The sequence below is a fragment of the Macaca thibetana genome, chromosome 12, assembly GCF_024542745.1.
Source record: "Macaca thibetana thibetana isolate TM-01 chromosome 12, ASM2454274v1, whole genome shotgun sequence".
NCBI classification, from domain to species: Eukaryota; Metazoa; Chordata; class Mammalia; order Primates; family Cercopithecidae; genus Macaca; species Macaca thibetana.
The window spans coordinates 52,474,774-52,495,547 of record NC_065589.1 but is presented as its reverse complement, the minus strand read 5'-3'; the positions used below and the strand labels follow the sequence as shown (position 1 = coordinate 52,495,547).

General features: G+C 39.4%; 1 protein-coding gene across 8 annotated transcripts in view; it reads left to right on the top strand.

The window, feature by feature from the left end:
* INPP1 (inositol polyphosphate-1-phosphatase) overlaps positions 1-18,125 on the top strand; it is a 31,905-nt gene extending 13,780 nt beyond the window's left edge. For 3 of the 8 annotated variants that reach the window (XM_050751907.1, XM_050751908.1, XM_050751906.1), the window contains exons 2-6: positions 6,895-7,183; positions 9,497-9,557; positions 13,308-13,508; positions 15,687-15,861; positions 17,388-18,125. In XM_050751907.1, coding sequence (XP_050607864.1) covers positions 6,959-7,183; positions 9,497-9,557; positions 13,308-13,508; positions 15,687-15,861; positions 17,388-17,946 — 1,221 coding nt within the window. In that variant the 5' untranslated portion in view covers positions 6,895-6,958 and the 3' untranslated portion in view covers positions 17,947-18,125. Of the gene's footprint in view, positions 1-6,402; positions 6,555-6,894; positions 7,184-9,496; positions 9,558-13,307; positions 13,509-15,686; positions 15,862-17,387 lie in introns of those variants that run through there. The other 5 variants (XM_050751910.1, XM_050751911.1, XM_050751914.1 and 2 more) reach the window with 3 other exon arrangements.
* The last annotated feature ends 2,649 nt before the right edge of the window (positions 18,126-20,774 follow it).

Below are 20,774 nucleotides of genomic sequence, written 5' to 3'. Positions count from 1 at the left end.
TATAAACTTGCCAACCTCTTACTTTCTCAAGTTAAGACATGTGATTGTGGTTTCTGTGAGGTTGTATTTCATAGTCATAGCTATCATTTATTATCTGCCATGTGTAAAGCTCTGTGCTCTGTGATATTTTTCCAGAAGTATCTTATTTGATCTTGACAGCATCACTGCACAGTAACTATTAATCTTTATATTAAAGATGAAGAGAGCGTCTCAGAGAGGGTAAGAAAATACTTGATGCCACACAGCTAGTTAGTGGCAGAGTTAGGTTTTGAACCCAGGTGTTTCTGATTCCAAAGCCTGTGTGTTTTCCGCTATATAGTTTATCCCATCTGAAATATGTCTAAATTATTCAGATAGGATTTTTAAACCTCTGATGTTCTGATAATGGCTAGAAATTCGAGATTTATCTTTGTAGAGAGGTTTGGGTTTCCAAGAAAAGTCTTAACAACCTTTTTTCCTTCTGACATACTTCAATTCCTTCAGTAGTTCTCCAACTGGACTAGACAATCCTACAAAAGCAAAAGAGACCCTAATTCTGTCTGACATTGTGACACAATTTTATGTTAAACATATAGATATAAACATTTGGTTTGAGATGGGAGTAATGAAACTTCTTTAAGCCTATTTTGCTGAAATGTGACTTGAAATGGATTGTTACAAGACAAGGCTTATGAGAGATTCAGTGCTCACTGCAATATTAATTACTTGGCTGTTAAAGTGAGTAGCTCTTAGTGAGAACAACTGCCTCACAGATGTTTCTTATTGACCACATAAATGGGGAAGAAAACACTATCCCATTTTCACTTTTGGCCAGAAAACAAAAGACAAAGGAATAGATTGTGTCAGCTAATAGATTGGGTTGCTAAGGTAACCAAGGCCTCTCTTTCAGGAGAGGTGTTAGGGGCTAAATTATGTTCCTTCAAAATTCACGTGTTGAAGCCCTACCCCTAGTACCTCAGAATGGGACTGTACTTGCAGACAGGACTTTTAAAGTTTATGTGAGGTCATACAGGCGGATCCTAATCCAGTCTGACTGGCGTCTTTGTAAGAAAAGGGAGACATGCCAGAGATTAACACCTACAGTGGAAAGGCCAGGTGAGGCCACAGTGAGAGGGGCCATCTGCGAGCCAAGGACCAAAGCCTCAGGAGAAACCATTCCTGCTGACACCTTGCTCTTGGACTTCCAGCCCCCAGAACTGTGAGAAAGTATGATTTTATTGTTAAGCTACCCAGTCTTAACAAACTAACACCAGAAGAATTAGATATTGGGCATCTCCCCTGCCATCAATGCCATGACAGTTAAGGGAGATGTCAGTGGAATGTAATAGATGAGCTTTTACTACCCAGAAGGGTCCTTAACAGAGGCTGAAGATCAGCTGGAGAAAAGGTTTTACTGGGAGTAAAAGGGAAGTCAAATAGTGACGTATAATGATCAAACCTAGTGACAGATATCAACTGGGGGGGGTGTGTGTGTATTTTTTTTTTTTGCTATATAATGTACCTTATAATACTAATGTATTTATGATTATTATCCAACAATTACCGATTTTCCCTTATTTTAATAGCTAACAACTGATGAAAAGATTTCATTGGCTAGATACTGGTCAACAGTGTGGGCTTCTGCCAGCTTGCCTAGGTTTGAATCTTGTCCCACAACTTCCTAGCTCTGTGATTTTTCAGGAAACAATCTCCTTGTGCCTCAGTTTCTTCATCTGTAAAATGGCGATAACAGTACCTACTTCCTAAGGTTATATAAGAATTAAATGAGTTAATACATGTAAGGTGCCTAGAAGGATGCCTGGCATATAGTAAGCACCTAGTAAATGTTAGCTATTTCAATTTTAACCTATCTTTGCACAAGAATAACAAATAGCAAAACCATTGTACCTATACTGTTTCACCAAGATACCTGCCAGCAGGTGCCAGCTGCCACCAAAATTGCCAGTGTAGAGGTAAAGAAAAATAAGCAACCTGGAGAACTGGAGCTATTAAATCTCAGTGTTTAGAGTTATACAGGATGCTGACAAAAATACGGATTCCTAGGTCTTGTCTCCAGAGATTCTGATTCACTAAGCTGGGGTAGAGTCCAGCAATCTGTTTTTTTAGAAGGCCATCTTGGGTAATTCTGATACAGGTAATTCTCAGAACATCCATTGAGAAATACTAATCAAAAAGAATTCTATAGTCAAGGCTATTAAATTATGGTAAATGCCATAACTTACTAATCATAAGTCTATAATAATTTTTATTTAAAGTATAATGTTGAAATAAAACGGTCTTAGGTGAATAATGAGTATGTAAACTTACTTTTAAAAAAATCATCTACTTCATCACTCAGGTATCAAGCCCATAATTATCAGTACCCATTAGTGATGAAATAATCTGTACAACAAACCCCATGACATGGGTTTAGCTATATGACAAACCTGCACATGTACCCCTGAACTTAGAATAAAAGTTGAAAAAAAAATAAAAAATTTAAAAAATCATCTGAAAGATAATTTCCACGAGTTTTAATAAAATGTATTGATAAAATGGAAGAAGAAATTCTGCATTAGATGTAGCCTTCAGTTTCTCCATAGACAAACTATTTCAAGTTGAGCCATTCAAGGTGAGGATGAATTGTGCAATGCTCACCTCAGGCTTGTGGCCTGCCTGTGTGAACTGAGTTGAGAATATATGGAGAGCCAGGGCCTTGGAGAAAGGCCCTGAACAAATGCTGGGTTCATTAGCTTAGCTGGAGAAAGTGGTTTCAATCTGAAACTGGGCAGTTCAACCTAGAACTTGACAAAATATGACAGTGTTGCCTAGGGCCAAAACAAAGAGCGAACTCTGGGATAACCTTGGAACTGAAAATCCTGATTATTGTGTTATGAGGAATTCCTAAAATCTGTAGACCTGTTCATTACAGGGCTGCAGTGAATAGCCAGTAGTTCTTTCCCATTGGTCAAGTTGCTGTGCTGGCTAAGCAGCAGCTGCTCAGGTCAGGTGAGAGTGGTCATTATTGAGGAAATAAAGGTTGGGCCCAAAGAGGGCAAACTCCAGATTACTGCTGCACTTGTGCTGAAACTCACCAGGGTTAAATTGACAAGCTTTCTGCATGAGAGAAGGGAGTGGTGGTGATTTCTGGAGCTTGTAGCCAGGGTGAGTAGCTTGCCTGAGTGTTCTTAGGGTGTTATAAGGAGTGTTTCTTGGTTATTCAACAGTGTAGTTAATACAGTTTCTTTTAAGAAAAAAATTGATTTTAACACTTGAATAAAATAAACACTGCGGATATTGTGTATCTTGAAAGCTTTCAAATTGGACTCCTTGAGATCTTCATGCTGCTGATAAAAAGCTATATTGATACTGTTGATTCATTGATTCTTCTGCCTTGTAACCACAGAACATTTACTAAGAAATAAAAATTAAGGTTACTGAATGTATGCTTTTGTGGCCATGTATTATACTGAGATATGTATGTATATTTGTGATTGTATATTATATGTAACTTATAATTTGTGGCATATATATGTCATATATACCATCAATTATTTCTAAGGCAACGTGCCTCAGCTTTATTAATGCAGCTGTTTTTCCTAATGTTTAGATTCAAGTCAACTAAAGTAAGTGTTCCTACAAAGCATTCATTCCTGAAATAAAAGGCATTTAGGCGGGCAGGTGCTTTTGTTTGAGTTTTCACTAGATCCTTTCTATCACCTGAAAGCTTTTTGCATTATTACCACAGTCTCGTTTTATTTAGACATTTGCCTCGAGGAGCTGACAGATTCTTAGACCTTCATACTTAATTGCCCCAAAACACTTAAAAAATGTAATTTATTATTATAAAAGCATTGTATATTTACTGTAGAGTATTTGAAAATTATAGAAAAGCATAATTAAAAAATCATCCATAATTCCATTACTCAGTCATAACTACCATTAAAACATCACCTACTAATCTTCCTTTCAAGCTCTTTCTCTCTGTGTATGTGTATAAATACAAATGGATAACATACTCTCAAATTATATATGGTCATAGGTAGTTTTTCCACTTAACATTAGTGCATTGGCATATTTCCATATTATTAAATATTCTTCAAAAACATGATTTTACCGACTGTATATTATTTTGTTTTACCAATATTTAAGATTATTTTCAAATTGTTGTAATATTAATCCTCCTTGTGCAGAAATATTTTAACTCAACCCTGATTGCCTTAACACAAATTGAGGAAAAACTGGAGTTACTGACTAAAGGCAGTGACATCTATAGGGATCTTGACACATTTTTGTCAGATTGCCCTCTGGAAACCTAACTTGTTTGCATGCCTATTAGCAGAGCATCAGCACCTGTTTCACCACATCTCCAAGAGGGAATGTAAACTTTAAAACATATGCAATAGTGAAAGAGGATATCTCATTGCCTTTGTGCCCTTTTATTTTTATTACTACTGAGACTGGACATATTTTCTCATAGTGGTTGACCTATAATCTTAAGGAGAGAACATATTTTTTAGCAAAATTGTTTAAGACTATTACAAATTACATCTTACTCCCATTGCATCCACATCTTCAGAGTTGTACTAATTCTCAGCCTCCCAGAGTCCATTAAGGGAATTTTTTTTTTTTTTTTTTTTTTTTTGAGACAGAGTCTTGCTCAGTCACCCAGGCTGGAGTGCAGTGGTGCAATCTCGGCTCAATGCAACCTCCACCTCCCAGGTTCAAGCGATTCTCTTCCTCAGCCTCCCGAGTAGCTGAGACTACAGGTGTGGGCCACCATGTCCGGCTAATTTTTGTTTTTTTTTTAGTAGAGATTCACCATGTTGGCCAGGCTGGTTTTGAATTCCTGACCTCAGGTGATCCACCCGCCTCAGCCTCCCAAAGTGCTGGGATTATAGGCATAAGCCACTGTGCCCAGTCCTGGCTAATTTTTATATTTTTAGTAGAGACGGGGTTTCACCATGTTAGCCAGGCTGGTCTTGAACTCCTGACCTCAAGTGATCCACCTGCCTTGGCCTTCCAAAATGCTGGGATTACAGGCATAAGCCACCATACCTGGCCTATTAAGGGAATTTCTTTTAATGAAGGAAACTGTATTATGATAATAAAGAGCCTGGGCTTGTGTGTAGGAGCAATGCCAAGCCTTGCAGTTTAGCCTTCCGTAACCCTGAAGTTACTTAACCTTGCTATGCTTCAGCTTAACTGTAAAACAGGGTTGATAATACTCACAGTAATTCTCATGAGATAGGAATTTTTCAAGCTTTTTCAGTAAGAGGTAGCTGCTATTAAAAATGAGAACTGTTTCTCTCCTAATTGCAAGAAATCCCTAACAGATATAATCAAGGTCTGATAGCACAACACTCCTAGAAGCCAGAACTTTTCAAGTGTCAACAAGTTGCATGTTTCACCTCATTATTCAACCTTTTACTGGGTAAAGGAGCAGCGTAGATAGTGGGCCTTTTTTTAACGGCATGTGAGGGAGTTGGCAATGAGATGGCTCGTGCTACTAGCAGAAGAATGACCTCAGGGTCTTGCAGGACACACAGTGCTTGCTGATCTGAGGCTGGGCGCAGTGGCTTATACCTGTAGTCCCAGCACTTTGGGAGGCTGAGGTAGGAGGATCACTTGAGCCCACGAGTTTGAGATTAGCCTGGCCAGCATGGTAAAACTCCATCTTCACAAAAAATACAAAAATTAGCCTGGCGTGGTGGCATGCACCTGTAGTCCTAGCTACTCAGGAGGCTGAGGTGGGAAAATGACTTGAGCCCGGGAGCTCAAGGCTGCAATGAGCTGTGTTCACACCATTGCACTCCAGCCTGGGTGACAGAGTGAGACCCTGTCTCAAAAACAACAAAAAAGGTGCTAGCTGGTCTGGTACTTACTACTTTAGAAAGTTGCCCTGGACAGGCCAGGCATGGTGGCTCACGCCTGTAATCCCAGCACTTTGGGAAGCCCAGGCAGGCGGATCATGAGGTCAGGAGATCGAGACCATCCTGGCTAACACGGTGAAACCCCATCTCTACTAAAAATACAAAAAAATTAGCTGGGTGTGGTGGTGGGCACCTGTAGTCCCAGCTACTTGGGAGGCTGAGGATGAGAATGGTGTGAACCTGAGAGGTGGAGCTTGGACTGAGCCGAGATTGCACCGCTGCACTCCAGCCTGGGCGACAGAGCCAGACTCCATCTCAAAAAAAAAAAAAAAGAAAAAGAAAGTTATCCTGGATAACACGGTGAAACCCCATCTCTACTAAAAATACAAAGAATTAGCCCAGTGTGGTGGCAGGCACCTGTGGTCTCAGCTGCTGGGGAGGCGGAGGCAGGAGAATGGCGTGAACCCCGGAGGTGGAGCTTGCAGTAAGCCGAGGTCGCGCCACTGCACTCCAGCCTGGGTGACAGAGCAAGACTCCGTCTCAAAAAAAAAAAAAAAAAAAAAAAAAAAAAAAAAAAAAAAGAAAGAAAGTTGCCCTGGAACTGACAGCGTAAGTCCTCATCCATTTCTTCTCCCTTCTTCCCACAGGGTGAAAGAAAGCACTACTTCAATAATGCTGCTAAGCCTATGTGATCATTCTAAGGTCATTACAAGAATTTGGCTTGCCTTTAGCATTGGGCTTGTGTGTCCATCTGCCTGTCTCTCTAGGAATTTAGATTTTCATTCAAAGATTTTTCTGTCACTGAGAATTTAATTTTTGGTATATCTTTGAGAGTGTAAATTTCTTTTCAAGATTTAAAACAATAAGCTGCAAATTTTAGATTATATCTAGAGTCTTCCACACTGAGGATGTGAAGATGATATAGACTAGCTGTTCACCAGGCTGACCAGGTTGACTGCCAGATGGGTTGTTGGTAGTGCCAGAGGCACCCTGACATCACTCTCTGAACTGCTTTCTCTTTCACATTCTTGTATTTTTCCAGCTGACGGCCCAGAGGGTGGGTGCCAATTCCACCAGCAGCTGCAACTGAAAAGCAAGGTTCAGAAATGTCAGATATCCTCCGGGAACTGCTCTGTGTCTCTGAGAAGGCTGCTAACATTGCCCGGGCATGCAGGCAGCAGGAGGCCCTCTTCCAGCTGTTGATTGAAGAAAAGAAAGAGGAAGAAAAGAACAAGAAGTTTGCAGTTGACTTCAAGACACTGGCTGATGTACTGGTACAGGAAGTTATAAAACAGAATATGGAGAACAAGGTAAGAAAGGTCACAGCCAAGGTAATTGCAAAATAGTTGCATCTGTGGCTTTCCCCGTCATAAAATAGCATGCCTTTTACACCTCACCTCTATCATTGTACTAGCACCTTGAATTCAGGTAAACATCCTGGATTTTTTTCCTCCTTGTCATGATTACAATATTGATAAAATGTTCATTGCAGGAAATCTTTAAAATACAGAAAATCAAATAAGAAAATAAAAATCACTCACAATTATAATACCTAGAAATATACACTTCAGTATAGAACCTTTCATTTACTAATGAATTTCTTTTTAATAAATAATACATATTTTCTGGAAAATAAGCAAAAATAAGAACCCTTTTAGTCCCACCACTGGAGAAAACCACAGCTGTGCTTTGCTAAATATTATAACATTTTCCTTCTGTGTGTATGTGTGTACATGACCCATACAATGTATTGCAACAGAAATGACAGCGCTCTGCTTTGTAACCGGTTTTTTTTTTTTTTTAACTTGATATATTAAGTTCTACCTTGTGGCTCTCATCATTTATATAATGGTTGCTTCAGTTATGAGATTGTACCTGGAGACTTAAAGTCTCCTTTATTCTAGTAGAAAAATATTGTTCTTTGTTATAAACATATAAACATGTTAATATGTTAATATAACAATGATTGCGACTCTAACTTTCTGGAGCTGACTAAAGAAAGAAACTGTGTTAATAAATAGAAATAATAATACTAGCAGCACTTATAAACGCTATGTGCCAGCCACTATTCTAAAGTCTTTAAATATATTAACTTATTTAGCTCTTATAACAATTTGATGAAGTAAGAACTACTGTTACAATGTAATGGGTGAAAGAAGGGAGGCACAGAGAGGTTAAGTAACTTGCCTAAGGTTACATAGCAAGTAAATGGTAGGACCAGTTTTTGAACACAGGAAGACTGACTCCAGAGTCTGCATTCTTTGCAATATTATATTGCCTTTTATATGATAATGTAACCATTACATTTGGGAGAATAGAACTTTATGGCAGAAAGCATTATAAAATATTGGAATAATTTCTATGAAATTTTCAAAATATTGAGAACCATTTAGAATCGTTTAAGTGAAATCTTGACCACAGGTGAAGAGACTAAATGCCATCATGAAATCTCTACAAACTATACTTTTTCATGTCATATGAAATCTGACTCCAATAAACTAAATGAAGCAAATTTATTTTTGTTTTTTACTTATCAATATAGTTGGGTGCAAGGGATGGTTGAGCAACTGGATTAAAAATGTATCAACATTAATTTTTATGGGCTAATATTTGCCTCAAAGCATTATAAAAAGTTCAGGTGGTTATTTGTTCATGAGCTAAAATAAATGATATTCCATTTTAGCTGTGTAAAATATCTTTATTTCATGAGCCTTTTGTCTTGTAGTCTCAGAACCGGTCTTTAAGCAGGCTTGGGAGACTGAGTGTCAGCCCTTGATGAATGGGCTGGTTGCCAGCCCTTGTTGATTTGTACTGTTCCACAAAATAATATGAATACTAAGTGGTTGTGGGCATTATTAAAGCTATTTGTCATCTGCAAATGACCGAGTTCAAATATTTGAAGCATGTCCTTGCTTTTGTTCCCTGAGAACATCATGTATATCAAATTTTAGCACACATTTTGAGAAAAATTATCTTTACTACAGAAAGGATTAGAAGCAAAATGTATCAGAAAGCTTCGTGATCATACAGAGATGACAGAATATCCTTACTTGACTCCATTTATTCACTCTATATATTGATGCTTAAATTATTGGTCAATAAAATCTTTCTTTTTTTTCATATCCCCTTCCTAGCCTGAATGATGATACATCTGAGAGTAGGGAAACAAACGCCTGGAAATGAAAACAAAATTGAATGTTATCCTCTAACTCCTTCTATCCAGTCTCAAGTCATGCTTTGAGATACTTGATCAACAAAATTACCTTGTATAAGCTACTAGGATGCTGTTTAAGAGCAAGAGTTAAAACATGTCCTTTGTAAATATTCGAATTCTATGGCTCTTAAGTAGAAGGATGAAGTTTCTAGAAGTACTTTTGCAAACTAAACAGGACATAAGGGAACCAAGCATCTACCATGATTTTGACTTTCTAGAGGGGCAAAAGGGCAGAAAAATATTAGAAAATTAAGCACTGAGCCAAGCTGACTTCGTTTTTTTATACTTGGATTGGTTTCTAGAATTGGAAATTTTGGAATTTCAGTTCTGATTGTGCTATTTAATTTGAAATATAACATTGAAATCTGTTCAGAATTGAACATGTATATAGGTTTTTGTTTTATTTTTCATCATATTCTGAATCATTCAGTTTCCAGGCTTGGAAAAACATATTTTTGGAGAAGAATCCAATGAGTTTACTAATGATTTGGGTAAGTATAAGAATCTTAATGTGTCTTTGTAATTTAATTATCACATGGTATTCTAATCTCTAATTTATACCATGAACTAAATGTTTGGAAGCCACTTACTGTAAACAACATAATATATTTGAATGTTAAGGTTCATTAAATTTCTACCTCAGAATGTCATGCCATTTAACTTAAGTAGAGAGATATGGTATCTTAGAATAATTTAGCAAGTCCATGTATCATTTTAGATATAAATCTGTGGCATTTAAGTAACTTATAACTCAAGCTTTGGGAAAATCGCATGGCCCTTTGGGAATCTAATGTAAGTTATCAAAGCCCCAAAGATGCCCATCTATACAATTGTGCAGACAATATCAGATCCTAGGTTTAAACCCATCTGTGCACTCTTGGGGAAGTCCATGGACCTCAGCTAAAAGTTCAGAGGAGGCCATGGCTCTGAAATACTTACTGTGTGATCTTGAGCAAATCACCTCATCATTTCTGTCTCAGAACCTCTGTGAAGTACGTGGACTAACTAAAAGCTTCCTTTTAGTACTAAGTTTTTTGGTTTGTTTGTTTGTTTTTGAGACAGAGTTGCTCTGTTGTCCAGGCTGGAGTGCAGTGACACAATCTCAGCTCACTGCAACCTCCACTTCCTGGGTTCAAGGGATTCTCCTGCCTCGTCCTCCCAAGTGGCTGGGATTACAGGCGTGTGCCACCACACCCGGCTAATTTTTGTATTTTTAGTTAGAGATGAGATTTCACAGTGTTGGCCAGGCTGGTCTCAAACTCCTGACCTCAGGTAATCTGATTACTTTCAGAGAAACACTTTTTTTTTTTTTTAGTTTGTTTGGATTTGTTTAATAGTAGAAGAATAAAATAGTGAACATTAAACACTGATCGTGTGACAAATACTTAAATATCTAGAAACACAATTACAAAGAAAAAATGAATTCTAGATTAACTCTGAAAATTTTGTAGTCTCCTTCATGCACCATATATTAAGATGTAGTTAGTTCTATGTTAGTAAGAAGGGAAAGAAATACCATTTAAACCTCTGAAGGTTAAAAATAACACTTACACCTGACTTACAAGCAATCTTACATTTAAAAATCTACACTTGACTACTGCACAGTTTTTTTAATACATCATTTGTCTAGAATTATAGGGGGAAAAGGCATAGCCATATCCATTTTCCTGTTTGTTAAAAGGGCAGAGAAATGTGGAGAGGGGAAGAGGAGAGATGGCGATGATGATATTGCAGGCAAGACCAGATCATAGGAGGGGATTTAGATTTCCCTCTCAGTGGGATGAGAGGTCTCTGGCAAATTTCAACAAAAGGAGTAATATAATTTGTTCCTTTGAATGATCCCATAAGTTTTTCCGAGCCCAGAGTAGGTGTGCAGTAAGAAGCTGTTATTAGTTTTACTATTCCCCAACTTAATTTACTTTGAACAGTCTAATTTACTTTGAATTAAGTTAATTTAACTAAACTTGACTATTTCTTGCTGATTCAGTCATCACTGTAATACATGTCGATTGTGCTCCCCATACTTAACTGGTCATGTAATCGCCTCAGGATCTTGTTAAAATTCAGTAGGTCGGCCAGGCTCGGTGGCTCACGCCTGTAATCCCAGCACTTTGGGAGGCTGAGGCGGGCAGATCACGAGATCAGGAGATCGAGACCATCCTGGCTAATACGGTGAAACCCCGTCTCTACTGAAAAAATACAAAAAAAAGTATCCGGGTGTCGTGGCGGGGGCCTGTAATCCCAGCTACTCGGGAGGCTGAGGCAGGAGAATGGCGTGAACCCGGGAGGCGGAGCTTGCAGTGAGCCGAGATCCGGCCACTGCACTCCAGCCTGGGCTACAGAGTGAGACTCCGTCTCAAAAACAAAAACAAAAACAAAAAACAAACAAACAAAAATCAGTAGGTCTGGGGTGGCGTCTGAGGTTCTGATTTTTTTGTTGTTGTTGTTGTTGATGGAGTCTCCCTCTGTTACCCAGGCTGGAGCGCAGTGGCACAATCTTGGCTCACTGCAGCCTCCGCCTCCCAAATTCAAGCGATTCTCCTGCCTCAGCCTCCCAAGTAGCTGGGATTACAGACGTGTGCCAGCATGCCTAGCTAATTTTTTTAAACTTTTATTAGGGACAGGGGTTTCACTATGTTGACCAGGGTGGTCTGGAATTCCTGACCTCAAGTGATTTGCTTACCTCGGCCTCCTAAAGCGCTAGGATTATAGGCATGAACCACCACGCCCGGCCTCAAGTTCTGACTTTCTAATAAGCTCGCAGCTGATAGAAACACTGCTGGCCCTTGGAATAAGAAGGGTAGAAGTAGCTACCTAGATAGCTACTAGATAGCAGGAGTATCTAAAACGTTCAGAAGTGCCATGTTTTCTTAGTTTTTAAGATTTTTTTTTTCCTCCACTGCTGTCACCTCTTGTTGCTATTAACTTGCCTATTTTTTACCAGCCTCTTCCCTCACTTCTGTCAAGGGCTGAAACCAGATTAATCAAGGGTCTAAGAAGCATGTTTAAAGTGATGGTAAAGCACCTGGCCTCGGTAACTTACCATTTGAAGCAGCAGCTTTGCTTATGTTCTGGTTCTCAATGGGCCCCACAGAGGAGAGCTATTTATATGTATACCATTTAGAGGCATAAAGTTTTACTACATTTAAAGATTAGTATATACCATTTTATGTTACTTAGCTTAAACAATTTTAAGTTAAAAGCAGTATCTATAAAGAGGTAGAAGCACTTTGGTGTGCTGAAAAACCTCCATTCTTTTCAATAACATATTCAGACATAGGGTGACTTAAGTATATAAAAAATCAAAAGACAAATTTTAAAAAGATTAATGATCAGGAATTCAGGAATTATTAACTGACAATGTGTCCCTTAACTGGGATACAAAATTGTGCCCACATGGGCATTTTTTAGGGAGGTCTTTTGATTTCCTGAAACCCATCCCTTACTATTCAGGTTAAGTGTGTGGGTAGCCACTGGGCATCTGCCTTGATGAAGCCTCGCCAGGTGATTCTGGCAGTCAGCCAGGCTTAGGAACTGCTGGGATGGATATATCGCCCTCACTTAATCTGTGTACAGCTTTTGATTCACTCTCTCGCTAGCTCACTCTCTGTCTCTTTTGCTTGCTTTCTCACTCTCCCTGTCTTGCTCTCTGTCTCGCTCTCTCTCACTCTTTCGCTATCTCTCTCGCTCTGTCTCTTTTTCTCTCTGTGTGTGTCTCTCACTATCTCTGTCTCTTTTTCTCTCTCTCTGTGTCTCACTCTGTCTCTTTCACTCTCTTGCTGTCTCTCGCTCTCTCGCCCTGTCTCTCTTGCTCGCTCTCTGTCTCTGTTGTTCTCTGTCTCTCTTGCTGTCTCTCTGTCTCTCACTCTGTGTCTCTTTCACTCTCTTGCTCTCTCTTGTTCTGTCTCTCTCTTGCTCGCTGTCTCTTTCGCTCTCTGTCTCTCTCGCTCTGTCTCTCTTGCTGTCTCTCTTGCTCTCTGTCTCTCTTGCTTTCTGTCTCACTCTGTCTCTCTTGCTCTCTCTCTTGCTTTCTGTCTCACTCTCTCTGTCTCTCTTGCTGTCGCTATCTCTCGCTCTTTCACTGTCTGTCTCTCTCGCTCTGTCTCTCTCACTCTCTCACTCTCTCTCACTCTCTGTGTGTGTCTCTCTCTGTCTCTCTCACTCTTTTGCTCTGTCTCTCTCTGTTCTTTCTCCACTGAAACTCTTGAAATGTAATGGTTTATCGTGTGGCTTTACCCTAGGGGAAAAGATTACCTTGAGGTTGTGTTCGACAGAGGAAGAAACAGCAGAGCTTCTTAGCAAAGTCCTCAATGGTAACAAGGTGGCATCTGAAGCATTAGCCAGGGTTGTTCATCAGGATGTTGCCTTTACTGACCCAACTCTGGATTCCACAGAGATCAATGTTCCACAGGACATTTTGGGAATTTGGGTGGACCCCATAGGTAAGTATAGGAGAGTATGTTTGTTATTTACAATCTTTTTTGGTGGTGGCGGTGGGCGGGGGGGGGGGTTGGAAAAATAAAAATTATTGAGTGTAGTTTAACTCTCCTAGAAGTTTTTAAAAATTTAAAGTTTTAAAACAATGAGAGTTGAGGTGTATGTGTCATGTGTTCTGTATAAATACATATATATTATAGCTGTGTGTCTATATACACATATCTATAACAGGTACACACATACAGGCACACATGCCAAGATGAACTAACTTATCTTCAAAAGACTGGTAAGTAAATGAGAGGATGAAGTGAGAGCAGTTATGACCAATTGAGCACACATGCCATTTAAAGAGCACTTAGCTTTAGCAGATTGTTGCCATATGGGAGTCCAGGCCAGCTCTTCAGATTTTTAAAGAGAAACCAAGATCCAAGGTTTTCAGCGATATATCCCAATTCCTAACCATTAGCTACTAATTCAGTTAAACAAGCAAACAATCAAAAAAGCACTGTACAGGTCAAGCAAAAAGCTTAATGTGACGCATGAGCAGTTTGTGAGCCCTGTATAAGCTCTACATTATTTTGGTCATGATTGTGATAGAACCGTAATATATAATCCATTGTTTCCAAAGTGTAACCCTTCTACCCTTCTTTTTTTTTTTTTTTTTTTTGAGACAGAGTCTCATGTTGCACACAGGCTGGAGTGCAGTGGTACAGTCAGAACTCATTGCAGCCTTGTCCTCCTGAGCTCAAGCGATCCTCCAGCTGGGACCCAAGTAGGCAGCACAGGTGCATGCCACCTCACTAGGCTAATTTTTTATATTGTTTTTAGAGAAGGGGTTTTTACCATGTTGCCCAGGCTGGTCTCAAACTCCTGGGTTCAAGCGATCTGCCCGCCTTGGCCTCCTAAAGTGCTAGGATTACAGGCATGACCCACCACGCCCAGCCAGCCTTTATTTTCAATGATGCTATTAATACAAAGTTCTAGGTAATAATTTTAATAAGCCCCCCCTTCCTTTTTTTTCTTCCCCACCCAACACAATAGGACCATTCAAGGAGCAGGCAAACTCCTCCCTGGGCCCTTCCCATCCTACAAGTGTATTCACAGGATGATATTGAAATAGGTTTAATCTTCAGATAATTATATCACATTCAGCCAGTGGATAATATATGGAAACTAAAAACCTTTCCCCAAATATTTGATCATTTAAGGGTAAATTGGCATCAGTTATAGTTTCTGAGGGACAGAGATCTGCTGTTTGTTGGTTCTGCCCTGAACTGATTCTGTTTTCCAGCTCTTTGAAAATCTTTTGCCAGGCACATCCTTAGCCGTGTGCTAACTCCCTAGACATCGGCAGTCAGCTGCTGGCATGCACATCTCTTAAGAGGAAACCTAGTTTCTCTGCCTCTGTTTCATAGGAGCACCGTTACTTTCTTTTTTTGGTGCCACCATCATTGATTGTCTCTTTCTTCCTTCTAACTTGAGGCACCAAATAATAATAGTAAAAGATAATTTTACCTATGACCGATTACGGGAAGGGGGCTTTTCTTTTTTTCTTTTTCTTTTTAACATTTTTGTGGCACATAATAGTGTATGTATTTCTGGGGTACATGAGATGTTTTGACACAGGCGCGCAGTGTGAGATAAGCACATCACAGAGAATAGGGTATCCATCCCTTTGAGCATTTATCCTTTGAGTAATAAACAATCTAGTTACACTCTTTATTTTAAAATGTACAATTAAGTTCTTATTGATTATAGTTACTCTATTGTGCTATCAAATAGTAGGTCTTTTTTTTTTTCACCCATTGGAAGGAGGCTTTTCCATCTCACACTGTACTAGTCCTCTGATTAGTAGTATTTCTAAAATAATCCCACCAATTATTCTGGTTATTACTTTTTAAATGCTTTTGATAAGTAACAAATATTTGAATGCCTGTTATATGCAAGTCACTATGCCACAGGAACTATAGACACATCCTCTCCCTTCAAGAGTTCTCACATAGTCAGGAAAAATGAAACACAAGCGATTTAGAAGTACAAGAGGCCAAATAACAATTCAATACAGTGACATCCAAAGGTAAAAAATTATTGCTTACCAAATCAGTAGAAGAGAGAAATGATATGGAACAGAGTCTTCTAAATAATCTTTACCTGAATCCAAACACATTTGCTTCCTTTTTCAGATTCAACTTATCAGTATATAAAAGGTTCTGCTGACATTAAATCCAACCAGGGAATCTTCCCCTGTGGACTTCAGTGTGTCACCATTTTAATTGGTGTCTATGACATACAGACAGGGGTTCCCCTGATGGGAGTCATCAATCAACCTTTTGTGTCACGAGACCCAAACACCCTCAGGTAACAGGCAAATATTTTTGGTATATTATAGTTGTTAGAACTTGTGACCTCAGCTTTGCTTATTGTTAGGATTATCACTATATGACATTCCCATGACTTAACACATAGGAGTGTTCACACTGAAAGTCTGCATATTTGAATTAAAGTTCTATTTTCAATCTTAGATTTGCATAATTTTATTTGAGGCCAAGTACATGCTGGTAGAAATTTTAAAATTAATACTATCTTGGAGAAATCATAGTTTTACATTTGGAATATAGTAATCCTGTTCCCTGTTTCTAGAATCCACTCAAAATCAGATTAGTAAAGTGGTGGTAACACTGCCTTCCAATACATTGGGAATAAGACAGCTGCCATCTCTGTATAGCCAGTTGAACTTTGGTATAATTTTAGAAGTTCAAAACAAAATGTGAAAATTATCCTGTGAAAAGATTGGTAGGCATGGCCAGGATCAGAACCTAACTCACACTCCCTTTCTGCCTCCTCCCACCCTTCCATGTACTCTTAAACAGAGTGTAGAAAGCAGCCAGGACCCAGCAGGGCATGGCAAAGTCTAGGTGGAACAAGCAGCTTCAGCTTTTTATTGAAATAGGTCATATTTTTTCACTTATATAGGATTACATGTTTTTATTGAACCTTGAGTTGCTTCAAGTAACAATCATTTGCTCTTTAATAGTCATAAGTTTATACCTCTTAAGTTTTAATATTTTCCCCCTGCCCCCGCCATCTTCCAAACTAAAAATGGGTTTCTGCTATCTTTAAAAGGTTAATAAGAAATTGAAAAGAATTGGAATAATATGCAGACATAATCATGGCCTAGTAATGGAGGTGGTCAACAAAATAGTTTGTGGCACAGATTCAGAGTGAGACTTTGTGGGTTTGAATGCAGATTCTACCACTTTCTAGCTGAGTGGGCCTCAGCAAGTTACTTACTTTCTCTAAGCCTGTTTCCTTATCTGTAAATATGTAACAACACAGACAGTAAGTTAAGCATTGATAAAGGGAAGGTGCTATAATTATTGTGGTTGTCAAAACTAATAACATTGAGTCCATCTTTCTTTGTGTTGGAAGCCAAAGTGAAACTAGTGAATAAGAGAATGAAAAGGAGTTACCAAATAAAGAAAACCTTGTAATAAGGATTGTACAATGTTTGCAGATTGAAAAGAGATATCACTTATCTATTCCTTTTTCCCTATTAAACTTTAAATACTAAAAGTTGTAATGAAATTTTGCAATGGTTCTGGAAGCTGGAAACCCCATAAATGTTTTAGTGTTGTCCTAGATTGATGTGATAATGCCATAAAATTGAAAGCATTTCTAATTGCAACAACTCAGGCAGCTGCACGCATATAAGTAACTTTCGGAAATAAACTAGCTACCTGATATCTATTCCTAGGCTTAAAGGTGTTAAGATTCACCATGTTATGATGAATTGTGTATTTCTTCATATCATTAAGTTTGCAAGTGACATTAGTAATGAAAAACAAATGTGATAATTATCACCAATTGAAATTTTTCTTCCACAGGTGGAAAGGACAGTGCTATTGGGGCCTTTCTTACATGGGGACGAACATGCATTCACTTCAGCTCACCATCTCTAGAAGGAGCGGCAGTGAAATACACGCTGGAAACACAGGCTCTGAGGCAGCATTCTCCCCCAGTTTTTCAGCCGTCATTAGTACAAGTGAAAAGGAGACTATCAAAGCTGCATTGTCACGTGTATGTGGAGATCGCATATTCGGGGCAGCTGGGGCTGGTTATAAGAGCCTTTGTGTTGTCCAAGGCCTCGTTGACATTTACATCTTTTCAGAAGATACCACGTTCAAGTGGGACTCTTGTGCTGCTCATGCCATACTGCGGGCCATGGGTGGGGGAATAGTAGACTTGAAAGAATGCTTAGAAAGAAATCCAGAAACAGGGCTTGATTTGCCACAGTTGGTGTACCACGTGGAAAATGAGGGTGCTGCTGGGGTGGATCGGTGGGCCAACAAGGGAGGACTCATTGCATACAGATCCAGGAAGCGGCTGGAGACATTCCTGAGCCTCCTGGTCCAAAACCTGGCATCTGCAGAGACGCAGACATAGAGGAACTCTAACCCCGGTGTACATACATAAACTGAACTGTGAAACTGTTTCCGATTATCTCTGTCTTCTGAGGATGGCTTTGTCCTGTTGCTGGTTAACATTCACTTTCCTCTTTTGAGGAGCATTTTTCCATTATGTATTCATAATAATGTTAATTTCAATAAATGACATTCATGCAGTAATTATATTGGTGTATGAAATTCTTACAGTGAATATTGTGCTGTTAGTGCTTGAAACACTTCAGTAAAATATTGGCCAGGCGCAGTGGCTCACACTTGTAATCCCAGGACTTGGGGAGGCCAAGGCGGGTGGATCACGAGGTCAAGAAATCAAGACCACCCTGGCCAACACGGTGAAACCCCATCTCTACTAAAAATACAAAAATTAGCTGGGCTTGGTGGCATGCGCCTGTAGTCCCAGCTACTCGGGAGGTTGAGGCAAGAGAATAACTTGAACCCGGGAGGCAGAGGTTGCAGTGAGCCAAGATTGTGCCACTGTACTCCAGCCTGCTGACAAAGCAAGACTGTCTCAAAAAAACAAACAAAACTGAGGGAAAAAATCCTGTTCAAGTAGTAAAACTATGCTAAACAGCTAAGCAATAGAAATTTCTCTGAAATATAAAGGAGAATACAGGAGGGGTTTGCTTGAGTTTTGTTTCCACTAGAAGGGAAAAATCTGCAATTTTAGCCTGTTGGCAGAACATGTAGAACTGTGAATTTGCATAAGTTAGCCAAGTTTATATACTTTCAACAGTATTCTTGTGTTTCTTATAGGAAGTAAAGCCTGGAACACTGTGGGCTCCCCCTTTGCAGAGACAGGGAGGGAGAGACAGGGACACACACACACACAGTGATTAAGATAAACAGAAAGAGAGACACATAGACACACATACACACACACACACAGTGATTAAGATAAACAGAAAGAGAGACACATAGACACACATACACACACACACACAGTGATTAAGATAAACAGAAAGAGAGACACATAGACACACAAGCAGAAGGGTACGATGGGTAGAGGTTTCTGCAGTTTTTGCATATTTACTACATTTTACCAAAAACCAGAGGTGGACTTTAGATATATACAACCCTTGTCTACCAGCATCCCACAGTGAATGTTCTCTGAAGTGGACATAAACTACTTTTTCTGTATTCTCTGTGGCAGCCCTGGTAACCAGAGCGTGCCAACTGCAGGGATCAAATCAAATCCTCAGCTCTGGCTTCATTCTGCCCTGCGCCCCCTGGGGGCCAAAGGATGTTTCTGCAGAGCCTCTATTTACAAATGCATGAAAATAAGAATCTTTTTTTCTAATGTCCTTACACTTAAAATTTTTTGACAAATTATGTCTATGTCATATGATATGATACTTTGAAATATGTATACATTGCAGAATGGCTAAATCTAACATTACCTCACATTTGTGTGTGTGTATGTGTGTGTAGTGAGAACACTTAAAATCTGTTAGCAATTTTCGGTTAAACAATACGTTGTTATTAACTATAGTCACCACGTTATAGGATAGATCATTTGAACTTATTCTTCCTGTGTTACTGAAATTTTCTATCCTTTGACCAACATCTCCCAAACACTCCAGCCCCTGATAACCACCATTCTACTCCCTGCTTCTGTGAGTTTGACTTTTTCAGTTTCCATGTGTAAGTGAGGCACATGTAAGTGGTATTTGTCTTTCTGTGCCTGGCTTATTTTACTTATCAGTGTCCTTCAGCATCATCCAAATGACAGGATTTCCTTTTTTATGGCAGAATAGTATCCATTGTGTATACATATTTATACCACATTTTCTTTATCCATTCATATCTTGGTTGCTTTCATATCTTGGCTATTGTCAATAATGTCAAAATGAACATGGGAGAGGAGGTATCTCTTTAATGTACTGATTTCTTTTCCCTTTTTTTTTCTTTTTTTTTTTTGAGATAGGGTCTCACACTGTCACCCAGGCTGGAGTGCAGTGGAATGATCATGGCTCACTGCAGCTCCGACCTCCTGGGCTCAAGCAATCCTCTCACCTCAGCCTCCCAAGTAGCTGGGACTATAGGTGCATGACACCATGCCTGACTAATTTTTGTATTTTAGTAGAGATGGGGTTTTGCCATGCTTCCCAGGCTGGTCTCGAACTCCTGGGGCTCAAATTTCTCAATTGGAAGGGGAAAAAGCTGGATGGAAGAGGGAATCATTATATTCTGTGAACATCTATAATGTATATTCACCGCCAATCTTTGCAGAAAAGCCAAAATGCTTTCTTTAAGCATGTGCCTCTGATGGGTCTGCATTCTTTGTCTTGCGGAAGCCACAACCAGGTAAGTATAATTTCTAGTTTTAATTTCTGTAGAGGAAGAACTTAAAAATATCACAGTGGTGTGTGTTTGTTTTTGAGATGGAGTCTTGCTCTGTCACCCAGGCTTGAATGCAATGGCGTGATCTTGGCTCACTGCAACCTCCACCTCCCAGGTTCAAGTGATTCTCCTGCCTCAGCCTCCTGCGTAGCTGAGATTACAGGCAGCTACCATCACGCCCGGCTAATTTTTGTATTTTTTGTAGTGACGGGGTTTCGCCATGTTGGCCAGTCTGGTCTCGAACTCCTGACCTCAGGTGATCCATCCACCTTGGCCTCCCAAAGTGCTGGGATTATAGGCATGAGCCACCGCACCCGGCCACAGTTTTCTTATCAACTAATTTTTTGGTTCACCTTTACCCACACTTACCAAAGCCTCCAATTCTTTGTTTTCAAACCCACACTCTATTACTTTACATTATATTAATTTAATTATTAGAAATAAAATTGGAATATAGAGTTGTGGAAA